The sequence below is a fragment of the Fundulus heteroclitus genome, chromosome 13 (assembly GCF_011125445.2).
Source record: "Fundulus heteroclitus isolate FHET01 chromosome 13, MU-UCD_Fhet_4.1, whole genome shotgun sequence".
NCBI lineage: Eukaryota > Metazoa > Chordata > Actinopteri > Cyprinodontiformes > Fundulidae > Fundulus > Fundulus heteroclitus.
In genome coordinates, this window is record NC_046373.1 from 17,999,069 (window position 1) to 18,020,153 (window position 21,085).

Genomic DNA, 21,085 nt, shown 5'->3' on the forward strand with positions numbered 1-21,085 from the left:
GATGAAGTAGCTCTCAGTTTCAAAAAGGTTGGTGACTCCTGTTGTGATGTGTAATAATTTTTATTTTTTGCAAAGTAACTGTAAATCTATGTTTCCCTTTGTCTGTGCTCACAGTGCAAGTTATAAATACTCTCAACAGGTCAAAATATATGCCTGGATTTTCTAAAAGCTAGTCCTCATTTTTAGGTCTAGATGAATATTTTGCCAATTTCTCCAGGCCTCTTTGTTTTTTTCCCCTCTCTATTTTCATCAGATGACGTGCAGCAGCTGCAACTGAACATCCCCGTCTCAGGTCCAATTCTTACACCTCTGGGTAGCTCCATTTCTATCCCATGCCTGGTGTCTCTGTCCTCCACCTCCTCCTTGTCCCCCTCCGTGGTGCCACGGGTGAAGTGGACGGTGGTGTCTGGCGAGGTTGAGACAGAGATCTTGGTAGCGCGAAGCTCAAGGGTGAAGATCAACGAGGCGTACCGAGACCGCGCGGCACTGCTCAACTACACCTCCTCCACCGAAGATGTGTCCCTGTGGTTGGGGGATCTGCGCCACAGTGACTCCGGCTACTACCGCTGCGAGGTGCAGCAGGGACTGGAAGATGCCATGAAAGTCGTACAAGTGCAGGTCAAAGGTAGCACTGGGATTTTTTTTTTAATGCCTATTTGAGTTTTTTGCTTGGTGCATTCTGGACATTTTGAAAAAGCAGAGAGATGCTACTGCAAAATTTGATAAACACCATGCACCAGGGCTGCACGATAATGTTGTTACGTGGTTAAAAACAAACCTTTCCATCCAGTATATCTGATTGTGTAAACGTGTGCATGTTTGGATGTGTTTAGGGGTGGTGTTCCACTATAGAGATGCTTTGGGTCGGTATTCCTTCTCCTTCCAGCAGGCCCAGAGGGCTTGTGAAGGCATCGGTGCACAGGTCGCCACACCCGACCAGCTGCTTGCAGCTTATTTTGATGGATATGAGCAGTGTGATGCAGGCTGGCTGGCAGACCAATCTGTCAGGTGATTTGCCATTCTTTTTTCTTTTTTTTGTTTGATGCAAAATTCCACAAATCGCTGCTTTAAAGCCTTGAAATGTTTATGAATACTGGATTTGTTGTTTAATTTGTCAAACATGCATTAATTTCCAGGTTGCTCAGAGGTTATTTCAATTTCAGAAAGCATTTTTCTTAACTGATGCAGGTATCCAATCCAAGTGCCCCGTGAAGGCTGTTACGGAGACATGGATGGGCAACCAGGAGTGAGGAACTATGGAACGATGGATCCTGATGATCTCTTTGATGTTTATTGCTACATAGAACAAATTGAAGGTATGAAATATAATAATATCAAATGTAATAATGTATGATATGCATACAAATGCAGTTGAAACTAGATATGTGAGTGAACTGCCAACTTTTTCTCACTGTCTGGCGTTAAACCGACTAAACGTTTTCTGTCTTGGGGGTCAACTCAGGTTAGCAAATTGACGATGATTTACTAAATGCTAGAGTTATATGTGAAATAATTTTTCAAATTGGGAAGTTTATAAACATTTACATAGTATTTCAGAGGATAACCTTTTTCCCTGTGTGACTTGGTGGATTTTTGGCCCTTTTCTCTTGACAGACGCGGGCATAATTGAGTCTGATTAGAAGCCAGCTATGCCCACGAATACCTCCTTAGCTCTGCCCACAAACTTTCACAATGCCAAAACATTGACTTAATTGTCCTTTGCTACTTAGTAACTAATTGGGTGGTACAATAATGGTCATTGGAAGACCAATCTGTCGCCAAACTGCAACTTCCTGATTGATTTCTTTAGATGTCTTTTTTTTTTTTTTACATAATGTCCTTTCCTCATGATAACATCTATTTTGTGAAGTGCACCAAGCCCTCTTGTAGTGAAACATCCCCACAGCTGGATTGATGCTCTCAGACTGGTTAGCTTCTTTGGTCCAAATAGTCATTATGGCCAAAACAGTCTTACCTTTATCAAACCACGAGGCATGCCTCCAAAGATTAAGGCATTTGTCATTAAGTGTATTTCTAAACTATGTTGCCTTTTGAGTAATGGGTTCTTCATCCCTGAGTTGCCTTTCAGCCAATGTCAATACAGGACTAGTTCCACTGTGTGTACTGAAAATCTCTTAACTACGTCAGACTACATCCTCACACAGTCTAAAGGCTTACGCATTTTTCACACCAACAAACATTTATCTCATAATACCAGTCTTCTTCCTGAACAATATCATGCCCAAACATCTCCATGGTTTTATAATACATATATATCTGTTTGAACAGATACGCTCAGTATCTTCAGGAATCTTGGTATTGTATCCAGGATATACTGTCTGATATATTTTTTTAATAATTTCTTTACCATATGATGTCACACAAGAGAACATTGTATTGTACGGGTTGCCTTAAAATAAACAAATTACTTTTATCACATGCCAAATTTGATGCAGTGCATCTGAATTAACCGATCTTAACTTCAAGGAGCCATGACATCATCTTATGGTCGTTTTTTTCTCCGTTTTTAAGACCTGGTTTTAGTTTAGCCTGGTTTGATGTCAAGACAGTGGATGGAATATGTATTTTTGTACGGAGTATGCAAATATCTGGTCTCCACTGTCTACTATGATTTATCTACACCATTTCTATATTATTTTTTTGCAATACATACATAGCAACATCTTATAGGTTATTTACTATGATCGTGAGTTTTTTTATGATAATACAGCGAGTAAATGTGTAATTCCTTATTTAGTTTTTTAATAGCTATATGCAACATAACATCAGAACAGAACAGGTTATCTCATTGTTGCCTATTCCAGTTTGTCACATGACCTTCATACTTATACATTACTTTGCAATACCCTTGTCTAAATCTTCATTTTATTAGTTTACTTCCAAGGACTCAGACTTTCTTGCACTCGTTTGATGTGGTATTGATCAGAAGTTCCTCAGGCTTTCAGAAGCTCTTTTCCGGGTTCACAGCTAATACAGAGCTGGTGCAGAGTTAATACAACCTCAACATGGACATTAATACATTAATAATTTTAGTCTGTTGATGAACCAGTCTTTTCCATGGTAGAAGCTTTAATTTATAAAAAAAAACCCAGTCTGAATTTATTGTGGATTCTCTCTAATCCATACATGATTGACATTATGCATACAATTTTTGGGCTGCTGTACAGTTTACTGAAGCTTAGAAGGTGTCAGTTTGGGAGTAGGTGCTTCTCTCCTGGTCAGCATCCTCTATCAATCCATGGTGATGTTAAATTGGCTTCACTGTGGACCGTGACACTGGTGTTCCCGGATCTTCTGGTTCATGATGTCTTAAATTTCCATGGTTCCCGGGTTGGTCCTAAACACACTAACCAGTTATTTAATCTGATTTAATTTGTCCATATGGTTGAAACTGAGGCAAAAACAGTGCTCCAACTGAAGAAAGATTGTACACACAAAATAAACTAGTTTTGAAATAAATCATCGAGCTTCTGTTGCTCTCTGGAAAATACTCTGCTATTGCTTAAATATGCAAACTTGTAACTTGTTGAGCTGGAGTCTGACCAAAATGTGGACAGAATAATAGTCTTATAATAAAGGCTATTTTTAAGCTAAACTTATAGGGACATAGAGGAAACCACAACAATGGGGTAAACATGAGGAAAACAACGGAGAAGGGGCTTGGAAACAGGCGGATCTGACAAGGAGTAAGCAAAACTGGCCGCCATATAAATGTTAGGGAAGGTGATTAGTGGTTAAGCTTAGTGGAGCGTAAGTGTATTAAGCTAAGAGAAACAGTTTATTGAAACACAGCAGTGGAAAGAATACAAGACAAAGGGGAATAACAGATAAATAAACATGGAAAAAATTGAGCAACAGATAAACAACAATAAACACCTGGAAGACAGAGTGATATATCAAAAACACAGAGATAACTCAAAATATAAGAATTAGTGTTGCGCCGATGCCATTTTTTGGCCCCGATACCAATACCCGATACCTGGCTGTGCAGTATTGGCCAATACCGATACCATCTGTTTGAAATTGATGTGTGTGTGTGTATATATGAAGAACTGCATACTACTTAGGGTAGTAGAACTTTTTATTGCCTACCTGCAATGTGGGACAATAGTTGAATAAACTTTTGGCTCTCAAAGGCCAAAATAGTGCATCATTCATGAAATTATAACATGTATAATAGTAGTGCAACAGTAAGACAGTAAAATTACATTAATAATTGAATAATCTCTTTTAAACCCTGAGTTTTGGCTCTCAAATGCCAAAATAGTGCAACTTTCATGAACTTATATAACATGTATAATACTAGTCGGGAAGAGAGAAGGCTGCGTTCAAGTGACATACAAACATCAAAATGGTAGCGGTGCCCTATTTGTTGGTACTCGCCGATACCGATACCACCATTTTAGTGCTGGATTGGAGCCCCGTTCGATACTGGTATCGGTATCGGTGCAACACTAGTAAGAATCGGACAAAAAACTCAGATAAAAACTCAAAATACATGGCATCATGACATTACCATATTTTTTTTACCTAAATACTGAGTACCCTTTGGCATTTTTCACATACGTTACCACAAAAATATAAAAACATTATTTAATTACGGCACAGTAACCAAAAAAATCAAAGTTAAACTGTTCTTTGTATATACTGTATGCCATCTGTATATCAACACAACAGGGCTTTACCTTACCTTAGCTTAGGAGCCTTTTTAAGTCTGAATGATTCACATTTCTGAGTAATGTGGCTTAATTAAAATGAACAAAAATCATTGGAGAATGGTTTTGCGATGGACTGAAAATTTGCAAAGAAAAAGCAAAAGTCATTATAAAATCTTTAACTATAGATGAGCCATCAGAAGGTGTTGAGTCTCTTGATGTCTGTGCCAGATCCTTTGTTGGATTTTATTCTTGATTTGTAGCTACCTGACTTGCAGATACCGTTATATACTGTTTTGTATAGTTTTTGGCCAGACCCGCCTTCTTTTGTCCTCCGCCAGCTTGTTTTCTTCAATTTTTAAACACACTATGCTCGCTGCTAAAAACAAAAGTCAGCCAAAGCCTGAGGAACTATTGTTCACTTTTAAAATTACAAGAAAGTCTGCTCCTACATTAGCAACAAGACATTTTTCTCTAGAACTGTATGGAGTGGATTAAACATTCAACACAAGTAAACGATGGAAATGTGTTTGCCTTTTTTTTTAGGGAAAGTTTTCTATGACCCTGTCCCGCAGCAGTTATCTTTTGATGACGCTCAATCATATTGTCGAGCTGCGGGGGCACAGCTGGCAACAACCGCACAGCTGTACTCAGCGTGGAGCGAAGGGCTGGACCGCTGCAGTCCTGGCTGGCTGTCTGACGGCAGCGTGCGCTACCCCATCGTAACCCCTAGAGAGCGCTGTGGTGGCCCTCATGCAGGCGTCAAAACACTCTACCGCTTCAGCAACCAGACCGGTTTCCCCGAGCCGTCTAGCCTTCATGATGTTTATTGTTTCAAAGGTGGGTGTCTTCAAATACGTCATACAATAAAGTGACGCCTTTGATATGTTTGGGATGAACCAGGCTAAAGAAGTTGTTGCTTTTAATCTGAAAGCGAACTTTTAATTGCTTATCTGTCCTCAACAGGACACATGGACACTTCTACTGACTCTCCAGTGGACCACCTGTTCACAGAAGCTGAAGACTTGGAACAAAATGTGGTTATTCTACTGGAAAGAGATCAAGAAATTCATCTTAATCAACTAGAGAAGCAAGTGGAACGAGAAGCACAAAGCGAACTTGAATCTTTACCCCTTTTGCCTGACTCTTTTGCTACAGAATACCCAGTCGATACAAACCAGACAGTTACTTCAGAAAGAACGGGATCTTTCCGCAGCACAACTCCTGCATTGGACCTCCATCAGCCACGTAATGAAAGTGTGGAAATAAGTTATGACCCTGAGCTTCTTCCAGAATCAATTAATAGCACTATCAACACCACAGACATCCATGATTCAACACAAAACACAACAAGTCTTTCAGGTGATTACAATGGGACAGAGTTCAACCAGAACCTGAGCTTCACCTTTCATCTGTCTGAATTAGAGAGAAGCACATACCAACCCCAACTAGAGAGCCAAACAGTCCCAGACACAAACTCTACTGAGTCTCTACAGTCAATCGAAGAGGCAAAGCCGTACCAGGAAAGTCATGAGACCGGTCTGATGTTTGACAGATCTCACACCAATCACAGCGAGGCACAGAACAACCGTACGGACGTAGATGCAGAGGGAGGGTTTTGGGAGGGGACCACTCTGGCAGTCAGTTCATTGACTCAGGTAAAGTTGGAAGATCCAGCTTCAGAAGATCCTGCGCAGATCTCGGTCACGACTCAGGCTTCCCAAGATAAAGGAACTCCCCCCACACAAGAAACTCCAACGGCTGAGTCAGCCAGTGAGACCTACTCAACCTGGACTCCAGTGGATGCATCTGGAGATATTCCCCAAGGTAGGGATACCCTTATGAGTATGAAATAGTCTTTGGTCAACACATTTACCCCTTGTATCATCATAATGTAGCATTGTGCATGGCATTATGTCGATACAACACAAAGCAATGTGTAAAGTTAAATCATGAGCTCGATTGTGCCCAGATATGACATTATGTTTGAGACTGTAGATGTGCTTTATGTAGCGTTTTCTTCTCCTTAAAACGTTTAGAGGACAATTAATGTTTAAATATCTATTAAACCATAAGTATTTGAGAAAAAAAAAGTTGAGAGGTTGTTTTGGAAACATTAAAGCAACTTCTTGTGAACCAATTTCACAGTTTAAACACCTGTCTCAACATCAGGCTTAAAGGGTTTTTCAATAAGACAAGACATCCTAAAGCTGCAGGATGAAAGCCAATCACCTAAGAATATGTCTAAATTAATTTGAAGAATTATCTAAAGATGTCTAGGCTAAAAATCAGAGCAAATTGGCAGTGAATTTTAACATTTTAGAGATTTCATAAATCGCACAGACATTTGGAAAAGGGCAGATTTGTCAAATTGTCTAAATTGAATTCAAGCACTACTGGTTTGTGGATGTTTGTAGTTTGTTGTTGTTGTTTTTTAAAACCAGTGCTTGTGTTTCTATCTCATATGAGATGGATTTTTTCAGACATGTCTGCTTAAGTTTCTTACTATGTTCAAAACAATAAATTTGATTCAGGATTGAAATGTTTTTCCAATTTATTTGTCAAAAAAAGTGTGTAATTATTGGTTAATGTTTAACATTTAGCAACATTAGGTCAGTTTTGTTCTTACAATATCCAATACAGCTCAAAAGTGATATTACAGTATATCTGCAATAATTGTATATCCATTTGGGTTTTTGTGCCAGTTGTTAGTATTTATATGCGTCTATGAGGGGTTGGGTTGATATTATTAAACATTAAGCCAGATTCAAACTTTTCTCCGTTAGCATTTTGAAATGTCAGAATCTCAGCTGGTGGACTTGAGCTGGAAAAAATGTTTATTTTGCAAAGACTAAACCGCTTTTAAGCAATTTAAAGACTTTTGTGTAGAAGTTTGTCAGTTTCCAGTGTTTCTGCTTTCCTAACTTGATATTTAGATCAGATAATATATACTCTCTATAAATTCTCATACGGTAAACCCGTAACTGTTTTATGCTCTGTTCCAGAGAAAGAATCTGAAAAGGAAGTGGTCACCTTCATCTCAACGTCTCAGTCCTCCACTGCTGGATTAACCGCTCAACCGCTGGGCTCTGCGGTGGCAAGCAGAGCTCCCACCACACCCCAGAGAACAGCTCCCGGTCCAACCCTCTCTTCTGTGTCACGCCATGCTGACAAATTGGGCTTTGAAATCCTCTCCACGACACCAGACTTGTGGGAGCTCACTATTTCTAGACAGGAGGGAAGTACAAGCTTAGAAGACATTGAAGAAAAACAGGTCGATGCAACTCAGCCTCCTACTCAGGTAGTTTCGGACATAAGTTTGCCTATAACTGAATCTCCAGAGGACATGAATAACTCTCATTCACCATATAAATTTGCAACAGAACAGTATCAAACATTAGGTTATGAAGTACCTGTTGGCACAACCAACTTTTATGATGAGGCAAGCGGATATGGCCTTGAAACAGCTACTTCCTTCTTTCAAGAAGACATTTCCCTGACTCCTGGCGAGAACGTTAACAAGTCCATTTCAATTGAAAAAGAGGCTACCATCCCCTCAACTGTTCTGGTTATAGAAGAAGAAACAGGTGACCAAAGCACTGAAAAAGAAACCAAAGTTGCCCCAACACTTCTTGAAGGAGAAACCAAAGTTACACCAACTGTTCTCCTGGCAGAAGAAACTAAAGTTAGCCCGACATTAGGTCTTGACAAACATAGAGATGTCCCATCCCTGGTTGTTGAAGAAGGACCTAAAGTAACCCCAACAACTGTTCTTGGGGAAACTGTTACCCCAACTCTGGTACTTGAGGAAAAAACTAAGGTTGATCCAACAGCTTTTCTGAAAGAAGAAACTAAAGTTAGTCCAACTTTGATCCTTAAAGAAGTGAAAGTTGTCCCAGTTCTGGTTATTGAAGCAGAAGAAGCTAAAGTAACCCCAACAGCTGTTCTTGAAGAAGAAATAGATGAAGAAGATGAAGCTAAAAGTATACCAACCTTGGTTTTTGATGGAGAAAATAAAGTTGACCCAAATGTTGCAGAAGAATCTAAAGTTACGTCAACTCTGGTTATTGAGGAAGAAGCTAATGTTGACCCAACTACTTTCCAAAAAGAAGAGACTAAAGTTAGCCCAACTTTGGTCCTTGATGAAGTGAAAGTTGCGCCAGTTCTGGTTGTGGAAGAAGAAGCAGTTAAAGTAACCCCAAAAGGTGTTCTTGAAGAAGAAGAAGCCATAGTTACCCCAACTCTGATTATTGAGGAAGAAGCTAATGTTGACCCAACTACTTTCCAAGAAGAAGAAGCTAAAGTTAGCCCAACTTTGATCCTTGATGAAGTGAAAGTTGCGCCAGTTCTGGTTGTGGAAGAAGAAGCAGTTAAAGTAACCCCAAAAGGTGTTCTTGAAGAAGAAGAAGCCATAGTTACCCCAACTCTGATTATTGACGAAGAAGCTAATGTTGACCCCGCTGTTGCAGAAGAACCCAAAGTTGCTCCAACTCTGGTCCTTGAAACCAGAGTTGTCACTGAAGATGAAGTTAAAATAACCCCAAAAGTTATTGTTCAAGATAAAGCTAAAGTTGACTCAATTGAACTGAATGTTATCTCAACTGTTACAGAAGAAGCTAAAGTTGATCCCACCCTGATTTATGGAAAAGCCAAAGCTACCCCAAAAACTTTCCTGGAGGAAGAAGCCAATGTCCCAAATTCAGAGGAAACTAATATTTTCTCTGGTGTCCCTGAAGAAGAATCCAAAGTAACTCCAACGTTAGTGACTGATGAACATAAAGTTTCTCCAACTCTTGATTTTGAAGAGGAAACTAATGTTGAACCAACTCTTGAGGACTTTACCATCGTTCCTCTCATTTCTCAAACATCTATGTGGAGTCTGTTGACTACCACATCTGGACCTCAAGAGCATCTAAACAGCAAAAAGGTTAGTCAGAAACCCCCCCTCTTGTCAGTGTCAGAGACCCCAAGGAGTACCAAGTCTACGTCTTCTGCCCCTACCACGACTACTCCAACACATGTGCCCAAACACACCTGGAGCCCAAGAACCACAAGACCACCTCACATTTTCCATGAGACGACAGAGCCCCAGAAGATGAACCATTTCATGCCACCTTTGGATCATGGTGTGGTTGATCTTTCGATTAGCCTCACCCCGCCACCCACCCTGCTTATCTTGCCCAAAGAGAGGGCAGCTGTAGGTGGTACAGGGGCATTTTCAGGTAATGCTAAAATCACTCTAATCAGCCTAACCGTCCTCTTCTTGCTCCACACAGTGATGCACTAAAATCCCTGGTTTGTTTTCTGACCCACTTGCTCCATTTTCTGTAAAAACAAAAGAAAAGTCCTCCCCCCTTGTTTGTTTCACTTGCTGTCTCGATAGATTCCCTCACCTTTCTGACTCCTAAAAGCTTCACCCTGTTTAAACCCTCCAACGCTCCTCACTGCTCTCCTGCTACTCACACTGGGACAGTTGACATATGTCAACTTTTTTTTTCCATTTATTTTTTTTGTGCATGATGTTTTCCTACTCATCCAAAGACTGACTTCTGTGAAGTACAGACAAGTTTGAATGAATTTTTAGTGTTTCCATAACAAGAAAGGTGGCAATAGCCCCTGCAAACAAGTTTCTGCACAATCACTTAAGCAATTTTACAATTTTGTGTGTTTTTGCATAAGTCTTTTAAGCTAATTTATGAATGTAACAGTGATTACTTTGAATGTGATACAACTGACAAATGCAACTGGTATTGTTTTTTTATCTAAATGTTTTTATTTTATTTTATTTTTTAATATTGCCCCGCCAGCGAACTAAAGCACACATTGGGGTTAGGGTTAGAAGCACAAACTATGTTTATTCGCAACTTGTTGTGAGCAGTGGCGGTTTTTAATGTGGGCCTTACAGGAAGTTGCCCAGGACAACATTTGGGTGGGGGGTGGAGGGGGGGGGGGGTGCAAGCGTCAGACTCTCTGTTAGTTTTGAGCATGTGCAATCAATAGGACCTCCTGTTTGCTGATGGGAACAGGAAGAGTAACAGGAATTAGAAATTGTCTTCCATTTTGGTTGTGTGGGGGTGGGAGGGACAAGTAGCCCAGTGCACCGTTTAAAAGAGAACCGCCCCTGGTTGCAAGTGTTTATCATCTTTTTTTAAGTTGCTTTTAAGCCAAGAAGTGTATTGTGTGTGTTTTTTTAGGAGTGATTCTGATAAAGGTAAATAACATTATCTATTTTATTTCTGTCTGCGCTAGTAAAAACATGTAATTTCATAGTTTGTAGTTTCTACATCCTGATGCATTGGACATTCATTTCTTTCAAGGAAATAGAACAGCAGAAAAAGCTAAGAAAAAAAAGGTTGTTGTATAAACTGCTTGTCAAAAATCCACTTTAACTGAAGTGCTGTTGCTGTCAGTAAAACATGAAGTTTTTATTTTGAACCAAGTGTGACAAGTTAAAGTGAAAATTTCATTTTAGTGAAAGGCTGTTTGATTGATGACAGAACAATACAGAAAAAAAAACATTTTTGTCCATTTTGTTAACATCTCATACCACAAAGAAGTATCTTATAAACTTTTGATACTTATGACAATAATAAAGAAGAGAATAAGAAGTTCACAGTTTTAATCTATTTTTTAATACCTTATGCATGCCTTTTTCACATTTACCAAAATAGGAAGCAATGACCACTAAAAATCTGATAATCTACCAAAGGATATTTAATTTAGATTATTTTAAATACTTAAATACCCTGTCAAAAGTAAGAATAAGTGACCAAATGGCTCATCAAATAGTTACTATGGTAACAATTGACAAAAACTATTATACAAAAACACAGTTAAATAATCTATGAAGTGTGGCACAATTGTTTTTCCATTTTACTTTCTATTAGATCTCAGCGATAGATAGATAGATAGATAGATAGATAGATAGATAGATAGATAGATAGATAGATAGATAGATAGATAGATAGATAGATAGATAGATAGATAGATAGATAGATAGATAGATAGATAGATAGATAGATAGATAAAGATATACTGTATCCAGAGACAAGTTTCTTGCTTGAATTTCTATGAAAAGCAAGTCATAAAAGATTGCTTAGTTTCCAAATAAATCTAATGATAATGTAAATTACATGCCAAAAATAAGCAACAAATAGGTCTATTAACACTAAGGTAAATTCCGAAAAATGAGAATAGAAATATTCATTTTGACCACATTTTTTTACGATCCATAACTATTTTAATTGCTTTGTAATATTTATGCTCCATTTGTAAGCACGGTAGATCTTATTGAGCCATTTCTACAATACATTTCTTTTTACTTATTCTTAATTATGGTTCTAGCCCTCCATGCAGTTTATGTAATTGCTGCAGCAGGATTTTACTGTGTAGCAATAGTGTCCTTTATTATTCTGGGTTTCTACTTAATTTTGTAATACTTCTCCATGTTTGCACTGAAAAAGTCCCTTTTTACTCAAAAACCTGGAAAGAAAACAGTTTTTGAAATACATTTGAAATGCATCTAAAAGGGGGACTGACCTCTCGCAGAACATTTTAATATTTTTATGTCTGAAGTGCTCTTAGTTGTCCTTGTGCATGCATGTACAGTTGCACACTGGAGCTTTGTGGTTAACTTACTTTGAGTCTCTATTGTCCACTAAAGGCTGAGCGTGTCCATTTTCTTCTGCCAAAATAAAATAAAAACTAATCACGCAATTATTGGTGCTTTGTTTAGTAACGTACCAATTCCAGCCTGGCCGATTTTCACAGAATGAAAGCAAAAAACATCTGTTGAGAAGAACTTTGCCAAGTCAGCAAAACTGCGATGTTTTAGTGAACATAAACATGAGGATCATCTTAATGAGAGGATGGGGTCTCTTAGACTTTAAAGGAGTCTCCATGGTTTCCCACGCTGCATTTGTATATGTCTTTGCTCAGCTTTGACAACAAATATGCCTTGAGAGCATGTGATTCTCATTTGTGTTGCGAAAAGTAGTTATTACCTTCCATATACACTGCAGGGATGTTTCTGCAAGGAGCTTTATGTGAAAGTTAACATAATGACAAGACAAAGCTTATGTTGTTAAATATTTAATTTCTGTTTGCACAGACATGTCATATTTTCCCTTTTTCACAAATTTTAGAATAAATCCAGACTTTGAGCTCTCTTTCTTCTTTTCAAGGCTTTAAACAAGCAATCTATCATCTTGAGGCGACAAAAGCTAAGGGTTGCCTCTTTGGTGCACTGACGCATTTAATAACATTTTGCTTGCGTTCACATTTGGCATGAAACGCTGTTAAGAAATGTTGAAATAGCTAGCTGACAGACAGATTCAGTTCAGATTATTCCTTTATGATGACATTTATTATGACCATAACAAGCAAACTTTGGGCACCTTTATTCAAATGCTGACTATAACTGGCAAAAAGGAACAACTTCTGTTATTTTATCTGAAAATCCTTTAGAATAGAGTCTCCATGTAAAGCGAAAACTAAATGCTGGCTCCATTTATTGTCCTGATTGCCCCTTAAGCAAACGAAAACAGATATTTTAAAGGTTTGACATTGAGGGGAAGAACAAAAAGGGAAGAAGAAGCCAGAAGAAGGATCTAAGAAGCTCAAAAGTTCACCCCCTCCTGTCCTGTCTTGGCCTACATTGTTCTTGTTGTTGCTTTTATTCTGTGTCCTTCATTAAAAATAATACTAATATTTAACAAATGTGGACCAACAACGTTTTCCTACCTTTTAAACTACAGTTTGCTTAAGCAATGCCCAAAATATTATTTATCATTTTCACACACAGGGTCAGACCTGTGGTTCTTGTTGCAACTTGTACCTGCAGTAGCCCCTCTGCTGTGTTTCAGATGCCTGTTTAGATGACCCCTGCCTCAATGGAGGCACCTGCACTGAGCGAGACGGACACATTAAATGTCTCTGTTTGCCGACGTACGGAGGAGACGTCTGTCAGACTGGTGAGCTATCTGCTCTCGATGCTTTCAAACTTTTTGATAAATATACACAGTGGATATAAAACGTGAAATGCCTTTTTTTAAAGTTGTATTTAAAAAAAAATTAGATCATGATCAATCAGTCCAGAACTTTTTCCACCTTTAAAGTGAAATTTATTCTGCATATTCATTTGAAATACAAAAAAACTGTTTCTCTTTTGTCTGAAAAATGCAAAAAAAAAAAAAAAATGCAAAGGCTGCAATAACCTGGTTGGATGAGTGTAACCCCTTTAACTGATACTTTATGAATCCAACTTATGCTTTAATACCAGTATTCATTCTTCTTGGTTATACCATACATACTGACTATCATTTATACAGTATCTGAATAACTGTAAATAAAGTTCAGATGTTCTAGCTGGGGTTTCTTATACATTTGCTCATTTGCATCCTATAGCTGCAACCTTGGTTTACAGAAAGGTTGCAAAAGATCAAAAGTAACTCTTTGTGTAAAGGTATCAGTCAGGAGAAGATGCAAAAAAAAAAAATCCACAGCATAATAGGAGAAAATATGGAACAACAGAGACACTGCTAGAGCCAGCCATTTTTCCATGACTGATAAAACAAAATAGGTCAGGTAGATTGCCAAGAGGCTAACTGAATAGAATAAAATATATTTTATTTTCCCTCATTAAGAAAATTCAGGTGTACCAGCAGCAAATTGTAAGTCAAAATGGAAGCAGATTCACACAAAGGTAAAAACAACAACAAAAACTAAACAGAACAGAAAATAACAATATGAGATTGTACAATAAGGGCAAATTTACAACATAGTGAAAAAATGCTGTATTGTTGATAAAAATGTGTATAATCAGATCAGAAATATGAGTAAGAGAATTATAAAATATATATTAAATGTGCTTTTATTTTTCTCCAAAAAAAAAAAATCTGCAGACTATTAAAAGAAAATGAAAAATCTGTGAAAGTAACAGTAGTTTTAGTTTTGATTTGCTGGAAGGAGTGATGCTTAGAAAGTCTAACTGCCTCAAGGAGTAAGGATTTGCGATAACGCTGGAGAAGCTGCAGGATTTTCTGTTTTCTACTCATGACAACAACCTCCTTTTTTCTCCTTAAGTCGGGTCGTATGAGCAGAGCAGAGCAGTTTAACTTTTGGCAACGATTCCAAAAGATACGTCCAGCACAAATTCAGGGCTGCATATCACCGAGAGAACTTCATATCCACAGTGAAACATGGTGGTGGCAGCATCATGCTGTGGGGTTACTTATCTTGAGATGGAACTAGACTTTTGGTCAAGTCTATGAAAATATGACCAGTCAGTTGTAACCTAAAACTTTGATAGATAGACAGATATGACGAGGAATTATGATATCAATTAAACATCAAAATAATAATTTTAAGAAAACCTACATAAGAGGAAACAGACAGATTTATTTTTGAATGAAATTGTGGAGAATAAATTTCACATTTTAGGTGGAAAACATTTTATATAACTTAGCATGATTGCATTTTTTTTTACCTCACAATAACCTGCCGTTTTCAAAGGCATGTACAGACTGTTATACTTGATGCATTTTCTAAACCTCATATATTTATTGGCAATCCTGTTAAAGATGTGTAAATAAATGAAACGTTTATAGCTTAGCATAATCTCTCAAACTGTGATCTTTGGAGATATCGTACCTCTATTAGGATCTTCCTCTGTGAGCGGTGATGAGCTTTAAGTTTTCACTTATTTTAAACTATTTAGCTGTTGCTCTGTCAGTAAATCTGAACATTTTTCAGATAGCTATTTTTAAAGTTATGAAGAGAAATACACATCTGGCTTGCTTGAGTGACGTGTTCTTATGTTTTTCCTATTTTGAACAGTGGCTAATAAACAAGAGCCTCTGTGTCACATCATATTTGAACCTTAAGGAAACACAAGGGCATGGGTTACTACTTAAAAGTTCCTAGACACTTTAATCAAATGAGAAAACAAAGCAGAAATAAAAAAAAAAAGTGAAATGTTATGGGGGCCAAATTTTCCTTCTTAACAGAAGTACTGAATTTAAAGGTAACATCTTTTCTAAATCTTTTATTCTGTGATTGTTCTGCAAAAACAAAAAAAAATGTTTTTAACATCAAACCTTTATTGTAATTTTACATGAGTTAGTGAGTGGATCGAGCATAGATGTGAACTTTCCACAGTTTCTCATGTTGTGCAACTAATTGCCACTGAATAGATCAAATTAAACATCTATTTATTATAAAATCTGCTGAACCATCTGACTGTTCTCTGTTGTTCTTTCCTGACTCCTGGCGGTGTTCAGACCTGGAGCGATGTGATCCAGGCTGGGATAAATTTCACGGTTTCTGCTATCGACACTTCAGCCAGCGTCAGAGCTGGGAGGTGGCAGAGAGGCACTGTCGCACTCAAGGAGCTCATCTGGTGTCCATCATGACCCCCGAGGAGCAGGACTATATCAACAGTAGGGCTACGTAAAGATTTTTTTTCTGTGTGTAAAGTTTACGTGGCGTACCAAGCTAAAATGTTGAGATGTCCAATTTACCTGTTTTTGTTCTTTCCAATGATTTCTGTCGGGGAGTTTCTGAAGGTTTTTGAAGGTCATCAGTTAGACAGCCTGCTTTTTCACCCATTTTCTGTCTAGTCAATGCATAGGTACATGACAGCATGTTAAACACTGTGTGTTTAAACAAAAAACGCGAACAAGAGGACAAAAACAGATCCATCAGGCCTTAAAAACACAGATAAAACGCCTCTGATAGTCATAAATGACAAGGCAAGGCAAATTTATTTGTAAAGCACATTTCAGTACAAAGACAATGCAAAGTGCTTTAAATGATTAAAACATAGGAAAATAAAACGGAATAAAAGCATATGTAGAAACATAGAAAACTAAAAGCAAATATTAAAAACAGTTGGACTACAAAGTTGAACTAATGGTGTTTCAGTCGTGTCATGCTTTTAGGCTTATACTTTTCATCATGAAATCAAACTTTCCACCCTGGGGAAAAGATTGACATAGGATGGAAGAGATGCATCATCCCTCAGTTTATCATTTACTGTATGAGAAGTCTTTGCCTAACATTTTAATTTAAAAACACCTTACTGGTGCTAAAACAGTACTTCACAAAAGTACAGCATGCATTTGTGTTCAGTGTTTTAATATCCCTGAATAAAATCCAGTGCACCTAATTGCCTCCAGAAAACATGTAATTAGTAAACCGAGTTGGGCTGAGTGTAATTTAATCTGAGCATCACACAGACCACTGTTTAATCCATCATCTGAAAAACAAGAGTATGGCCAAACTGAAAACCTTTCTAGGCGGGTCGTCCACCTAAACTGAAGAAGCATAGAAAGCTCTAATCAGAGAAGCAGCTGAGATGCCCATTGTATCTCCGGAGGAGCTGCAAAGAGACACAGCTCATCCGCGGGCATCTGTTGACATATAAATCATCAGTCGGGCACGTCACAAATTTATTTGTGAAACCTTTATTGAATACTAGCTGACAGAATACAGTTATTGAAAGAATGCAACAATAAATTACCATTTTTAGTTTAACTCAAGCCTTGTATGAGACACAGCAAACCTGCGGAAGAAGGAGGTTTGATAAGATAAAACCAATATATATATATATTTTTTTTACCAAGGTGCAAAATACGATTAAAAGTGCAAGTCAGAGTTGATGGGAAGATGAATGGAGAAAAGTACAAAGAAATACAGCGAGAGCTACAATGCAGTTGTTTAGCACAAATCATAATGGTGTGTTGGAATAGCCTATACCCAAATCCTCTTGAGGATCAAAGGCAATACTGGAAATTTGATATTCACAGTCCATGTCCATGAGAATTAACTGAACTTAGGCTAACAGCAAACAGGCCTAAATGGGAGGAAACCAGGAGTCTTCGTCAATTCTCCTGGATAGGTGTTGAAACGTTTTCAGAAAGAAGTGAGCGAAAGTCCGGTTGCCTCTGATTTTAACCTGTTTATGGGCCAGTCAATCCTATGTTTTGCCCAATCTGTCTGATTTGATAGAATTTGACTTTGTAACGTGTCTTGAGATGACATCTGTTGTGAATTGGCGCTATATAAATTAAATTCAATTTAATGGAAATTTTCAAAGATTTGTATTTATAAATCGATTGGCCCATATGCACAGGCAACTTGTGCTAAATTTCACTCCCCAGATGTGCAAACTGGTGGAGACATACCCCAAAAGACCTGCGGCTGTGAATATGGCAGAAGGTGGTTGTAAAAAGGACTGACTCAGGCTGAATGCATGCCTTTAAATTTTCTCTTACTTTCTACATCACAAGTCTGTACCACTCTGTAAAATCCAAATAAGATGAATGAGAGTTTCAGATTGTACATTTGAAAAGCTCAGTGGGTGTTTTAAGGTCCATAACATACTGGTTTTGTCTGTCTTATATTTTTTAATTGATTCTGCTAAAAAGAAATTTGAAATCTATTAGACTGACGATGGTTGAAAAAGCAGCCAACATTTAAGAGCAATAATCAAAAACATTCAAATTCAATTCAAAAATACTTTATTTATCCCAGAGGGAAATTACAAGAAAATCCAACTCCTTGGAAGCAAAACACAAAAAAAAATATCTACACTTAAAAATTTTGCACCATACTGTCTTTATGGGTGTTTTTTATATATCTCAATTAACTGGGAAATGTCTTTAATAGGTAACTACAAGGAATACCAGTGGACTGGACTGAATGACAAGACTGTTGAGGATGATTTTCGCTGGTCTGATGGAAACCCGCTGGTGAGAAACTTTATACAAAACTACTTCATAAAAAAACCCATCAACAAACATCACAAAGTATCTATAAAGACTAATTATGCTTTTAGTTGGAGTAGACAGGGAAAAAAAATATTATGAAGACATTGGAGAAAATAACAATAACTTTAGAAACTTTTCAGTGCATCAATCTCGCTTAGTTTTAAAAATACCAATTAGTTTTTGCAAATAATGTTCATTTTAGGCTATTTTCGCATTCAAAAACGATTAAAAAACTGTTAATTTCCACTAAATATGCCCCCTTTTTTTGGCCTTTTCTACAAATCACCGCAGCTGTATGTGAATTGGTACCGAGGGCAGCCAGACAGCTACTTCCTCTCTGGAGAAGACTGCGTGGTGATGGTGTGGCACGATAATGGCCGCTGGAGTGATGTACCCTGCAACTATCACTTGGCCTACACCTGCAAGAAAGGCACCTGTAAGTTCAGTAGACCAGACCGAGCACACGTCATTTGACCTTTGGATCGTGGCTCCCTCTTCTGGTTGCTAGAAGCCTTTACGTCACCGTGTGCCGTCTCTTTCTACAGCCTCCTGTGGTCCGCCACCAAAGGTCAGAAACGCTTCCATATTCGGGAAAGCTCGATCAAGATATGAGACCAATGCCGTTGTGCGGTATCACTGCTCGGAGGGCTTCCAGCAAAGACTGAACCCTCTGGTCAGGTGTCTGTCTGGAGGCCGGTGGGAGAGACCTCAAATCATTTGCATCCCTGGTGAGACTGGAGCTTATTCCATAAATCTACCCTGTTATTCATATTACTCATCTAGTCTATCTCTGATTACTTGTCTGTTCATATTTATTCCAGAAGGGGGAGAAATCATGCAGAACCTCGGCATGTTGCCACAAACTGACAGCGACTTTTTAGCAGCTGAAACTGAATTTGAAGCCACTGAAGAGACACCACAGTTCTGGGACATCAAGTTTTAACACCTCTGCTTTCCTTTTTTCAACATACAATTTGGTCACCGTACCGTGACATGATGTAAATTATCTAGAAGAGGGCACAATGAACCACGTAGACAAAAAGATTATGGGCTAAAGTTTCCTTCCAATAAGAACATGCATCCACGATAATGGAGATTTCAATCTGACATTTCCTTATCCCCGAATTAGGCTATGGTCCATAAATATTTCCTAATATTTCTTGTTGTGGTTTTTGCTACATCTAGAACCTTTTTCACACAATGGTGCTAAGCTTTTAAAGACACTTTTACATTTTTATTGTATCATTTTCCTACTTTATCAAAGATCCTGACACCTCTAAAGTGAGCCGTAAATTACCAAGAAATGCTGTAAATGTTGGTTTTCACGTCTGAAGTTTGTTTGTTTGGGTTTTTTCCCCCAACAGAAAGCGTTAAGATCAAGCGGACGCAGTTTTGTTCGGTGGCTTTATGTTGTAATAAAGTTTTGTAGAACAGAGCCAAGAATAAATCAGTCTCCGATTTTACTCTCACTGTCTGTTGGTTTTATTTCCTGTAGATTTGTGTGAAAGTAACAACCCCAGATGCAATAGCTATGAACACTTTCCTCATGATACCAACTTTTATGCCCTCTGTTAGCCCTTCTAGATGTGCCAGCTGCTATAAAACTGATTTATATGCACCAAATTATCTCCAAATCAGGATAACACTAGAGCATTTTTACGCAGAAACATTTGTAAAGGCGATAGAGCGCTTTGAAGCATCTACCGTTTAAAAGAGAGATGCAAATTACTGTAACAACCACTTTCAAACCAAACGGATAAATAAAGTGCAATAAACTGAGACAAAGGATAGTTGGAATGATTATAAATCATAGTTACAGGGAGAACCTGCCTATAGGCACACAAAATAATAATACTTACTGGGTTAAACTCTGAAACAGAAATTGTTTGCTGTGTTTTGACTATAAAATAAAGCAGAATCAACATATTTGATACACTAAATGATAAAACTTCATAGCTGAAGTTTCTAGTTCCATTGAAAAATGTCTGGTAATACTACAAAGAAAATTGTGTGACCATATGGCAGTAGAAATAGCTGTTGTTTTTGTTTTTTAAATAAAAGCAATCACATCATGTTTTCACATTTTTTGATGTATTTTTTTTTGTAAACATTGTCAAACCCTTGTGTTTTCACTCAAACATTATCTTACTTTAGGAGCGTCATAGGCTACCTACAATTAGATTATAATTGTTTTTTATTTGAAACTATGCTATCCCCTCTAACAAATGCTGATGTTACAAAGTTAATTATTTTATTTGACCCTTTTTTTAAAGAAAAAAAAACACATTAAAAGTTAACACTTGTAGCTGTTGACTGAATTAAAATGGGCTACCGTGTTGCTCACTTCAAAAGGGAGAAAGACATTAGTGGCTTGTCCCCAATATGGGGTTTTGGACCTATGGACAATCTATTGTCTGAAATTACTCCTTGGCACTTATGTCACAGTTTATACAGTTATTTTATTATATGTATATATATATTATATATATATATATATATATATATATATATATATATATATATATATATATATATAGTTTTTTTTTTTTTTTTTTTTTTTTTTTTTTTTTTTTTCGTGCAAACGTGCTGTGACTATTATTTTCTTTTAATTATTTTTATTTTAATTTACGCTCCCTTTGG

General features: G+C 37.6%; 1 protein-coding gene across 1 annotated transcript in view; it reads left to right on the forward strand.

The window, feature by feature from the left end:
* The window catches only part of LOC105935061 (brevican core protein), a 32,108-nt gene extending 12,194 nt beyond the window's left edge, over positions 1-19,914 (forward strand). The window contains exons 3-14 of the mRNA XM_036145263.1: positions 254-625; positions 834-1,008; positions 1,189-1,316; positions 5,223-5,516; positions 5,643-6,503; positions 7,682-9,898; positions 13,541-13,648; positions 15,956-16,114; positions 18,345-18,427; positions 18,737-18,881; positions 18,991-19,173; positions 19,267-19,914. Coding sequence (XP_036001156.1) covers positions 254-625; positions 834-1,008; positions 1,189-1,316; positions 5,223-5,516; positions 5,643-6,503; positions 7,682-9,898; positions 13,541-13,648; positions 15,956-16,114; positions 18,345-18,427; positions 18,737-18,881; positions 18,991-19,173; positions 19,267-19,388 — 4,847 coding nt within the window. The 3' untranslated portion in view covers positions 19,389-19,914. The remainder of the gene's footprint in view (positions 1-253; positions 626-833; positions 1,009-1,188; positions 1,317-5,222; positions 5,517-5,642; positions 6,504-7,681; positions 9,899-13,540; positions 13,649-15,955; positions 16,115-18,344; positions 18,428-18,736; positions 18,882-18,990; positions 19,174-19,266) is intronic.
* Positions 19,915-21,085: the final 1,171 nt, after the last annotated feature.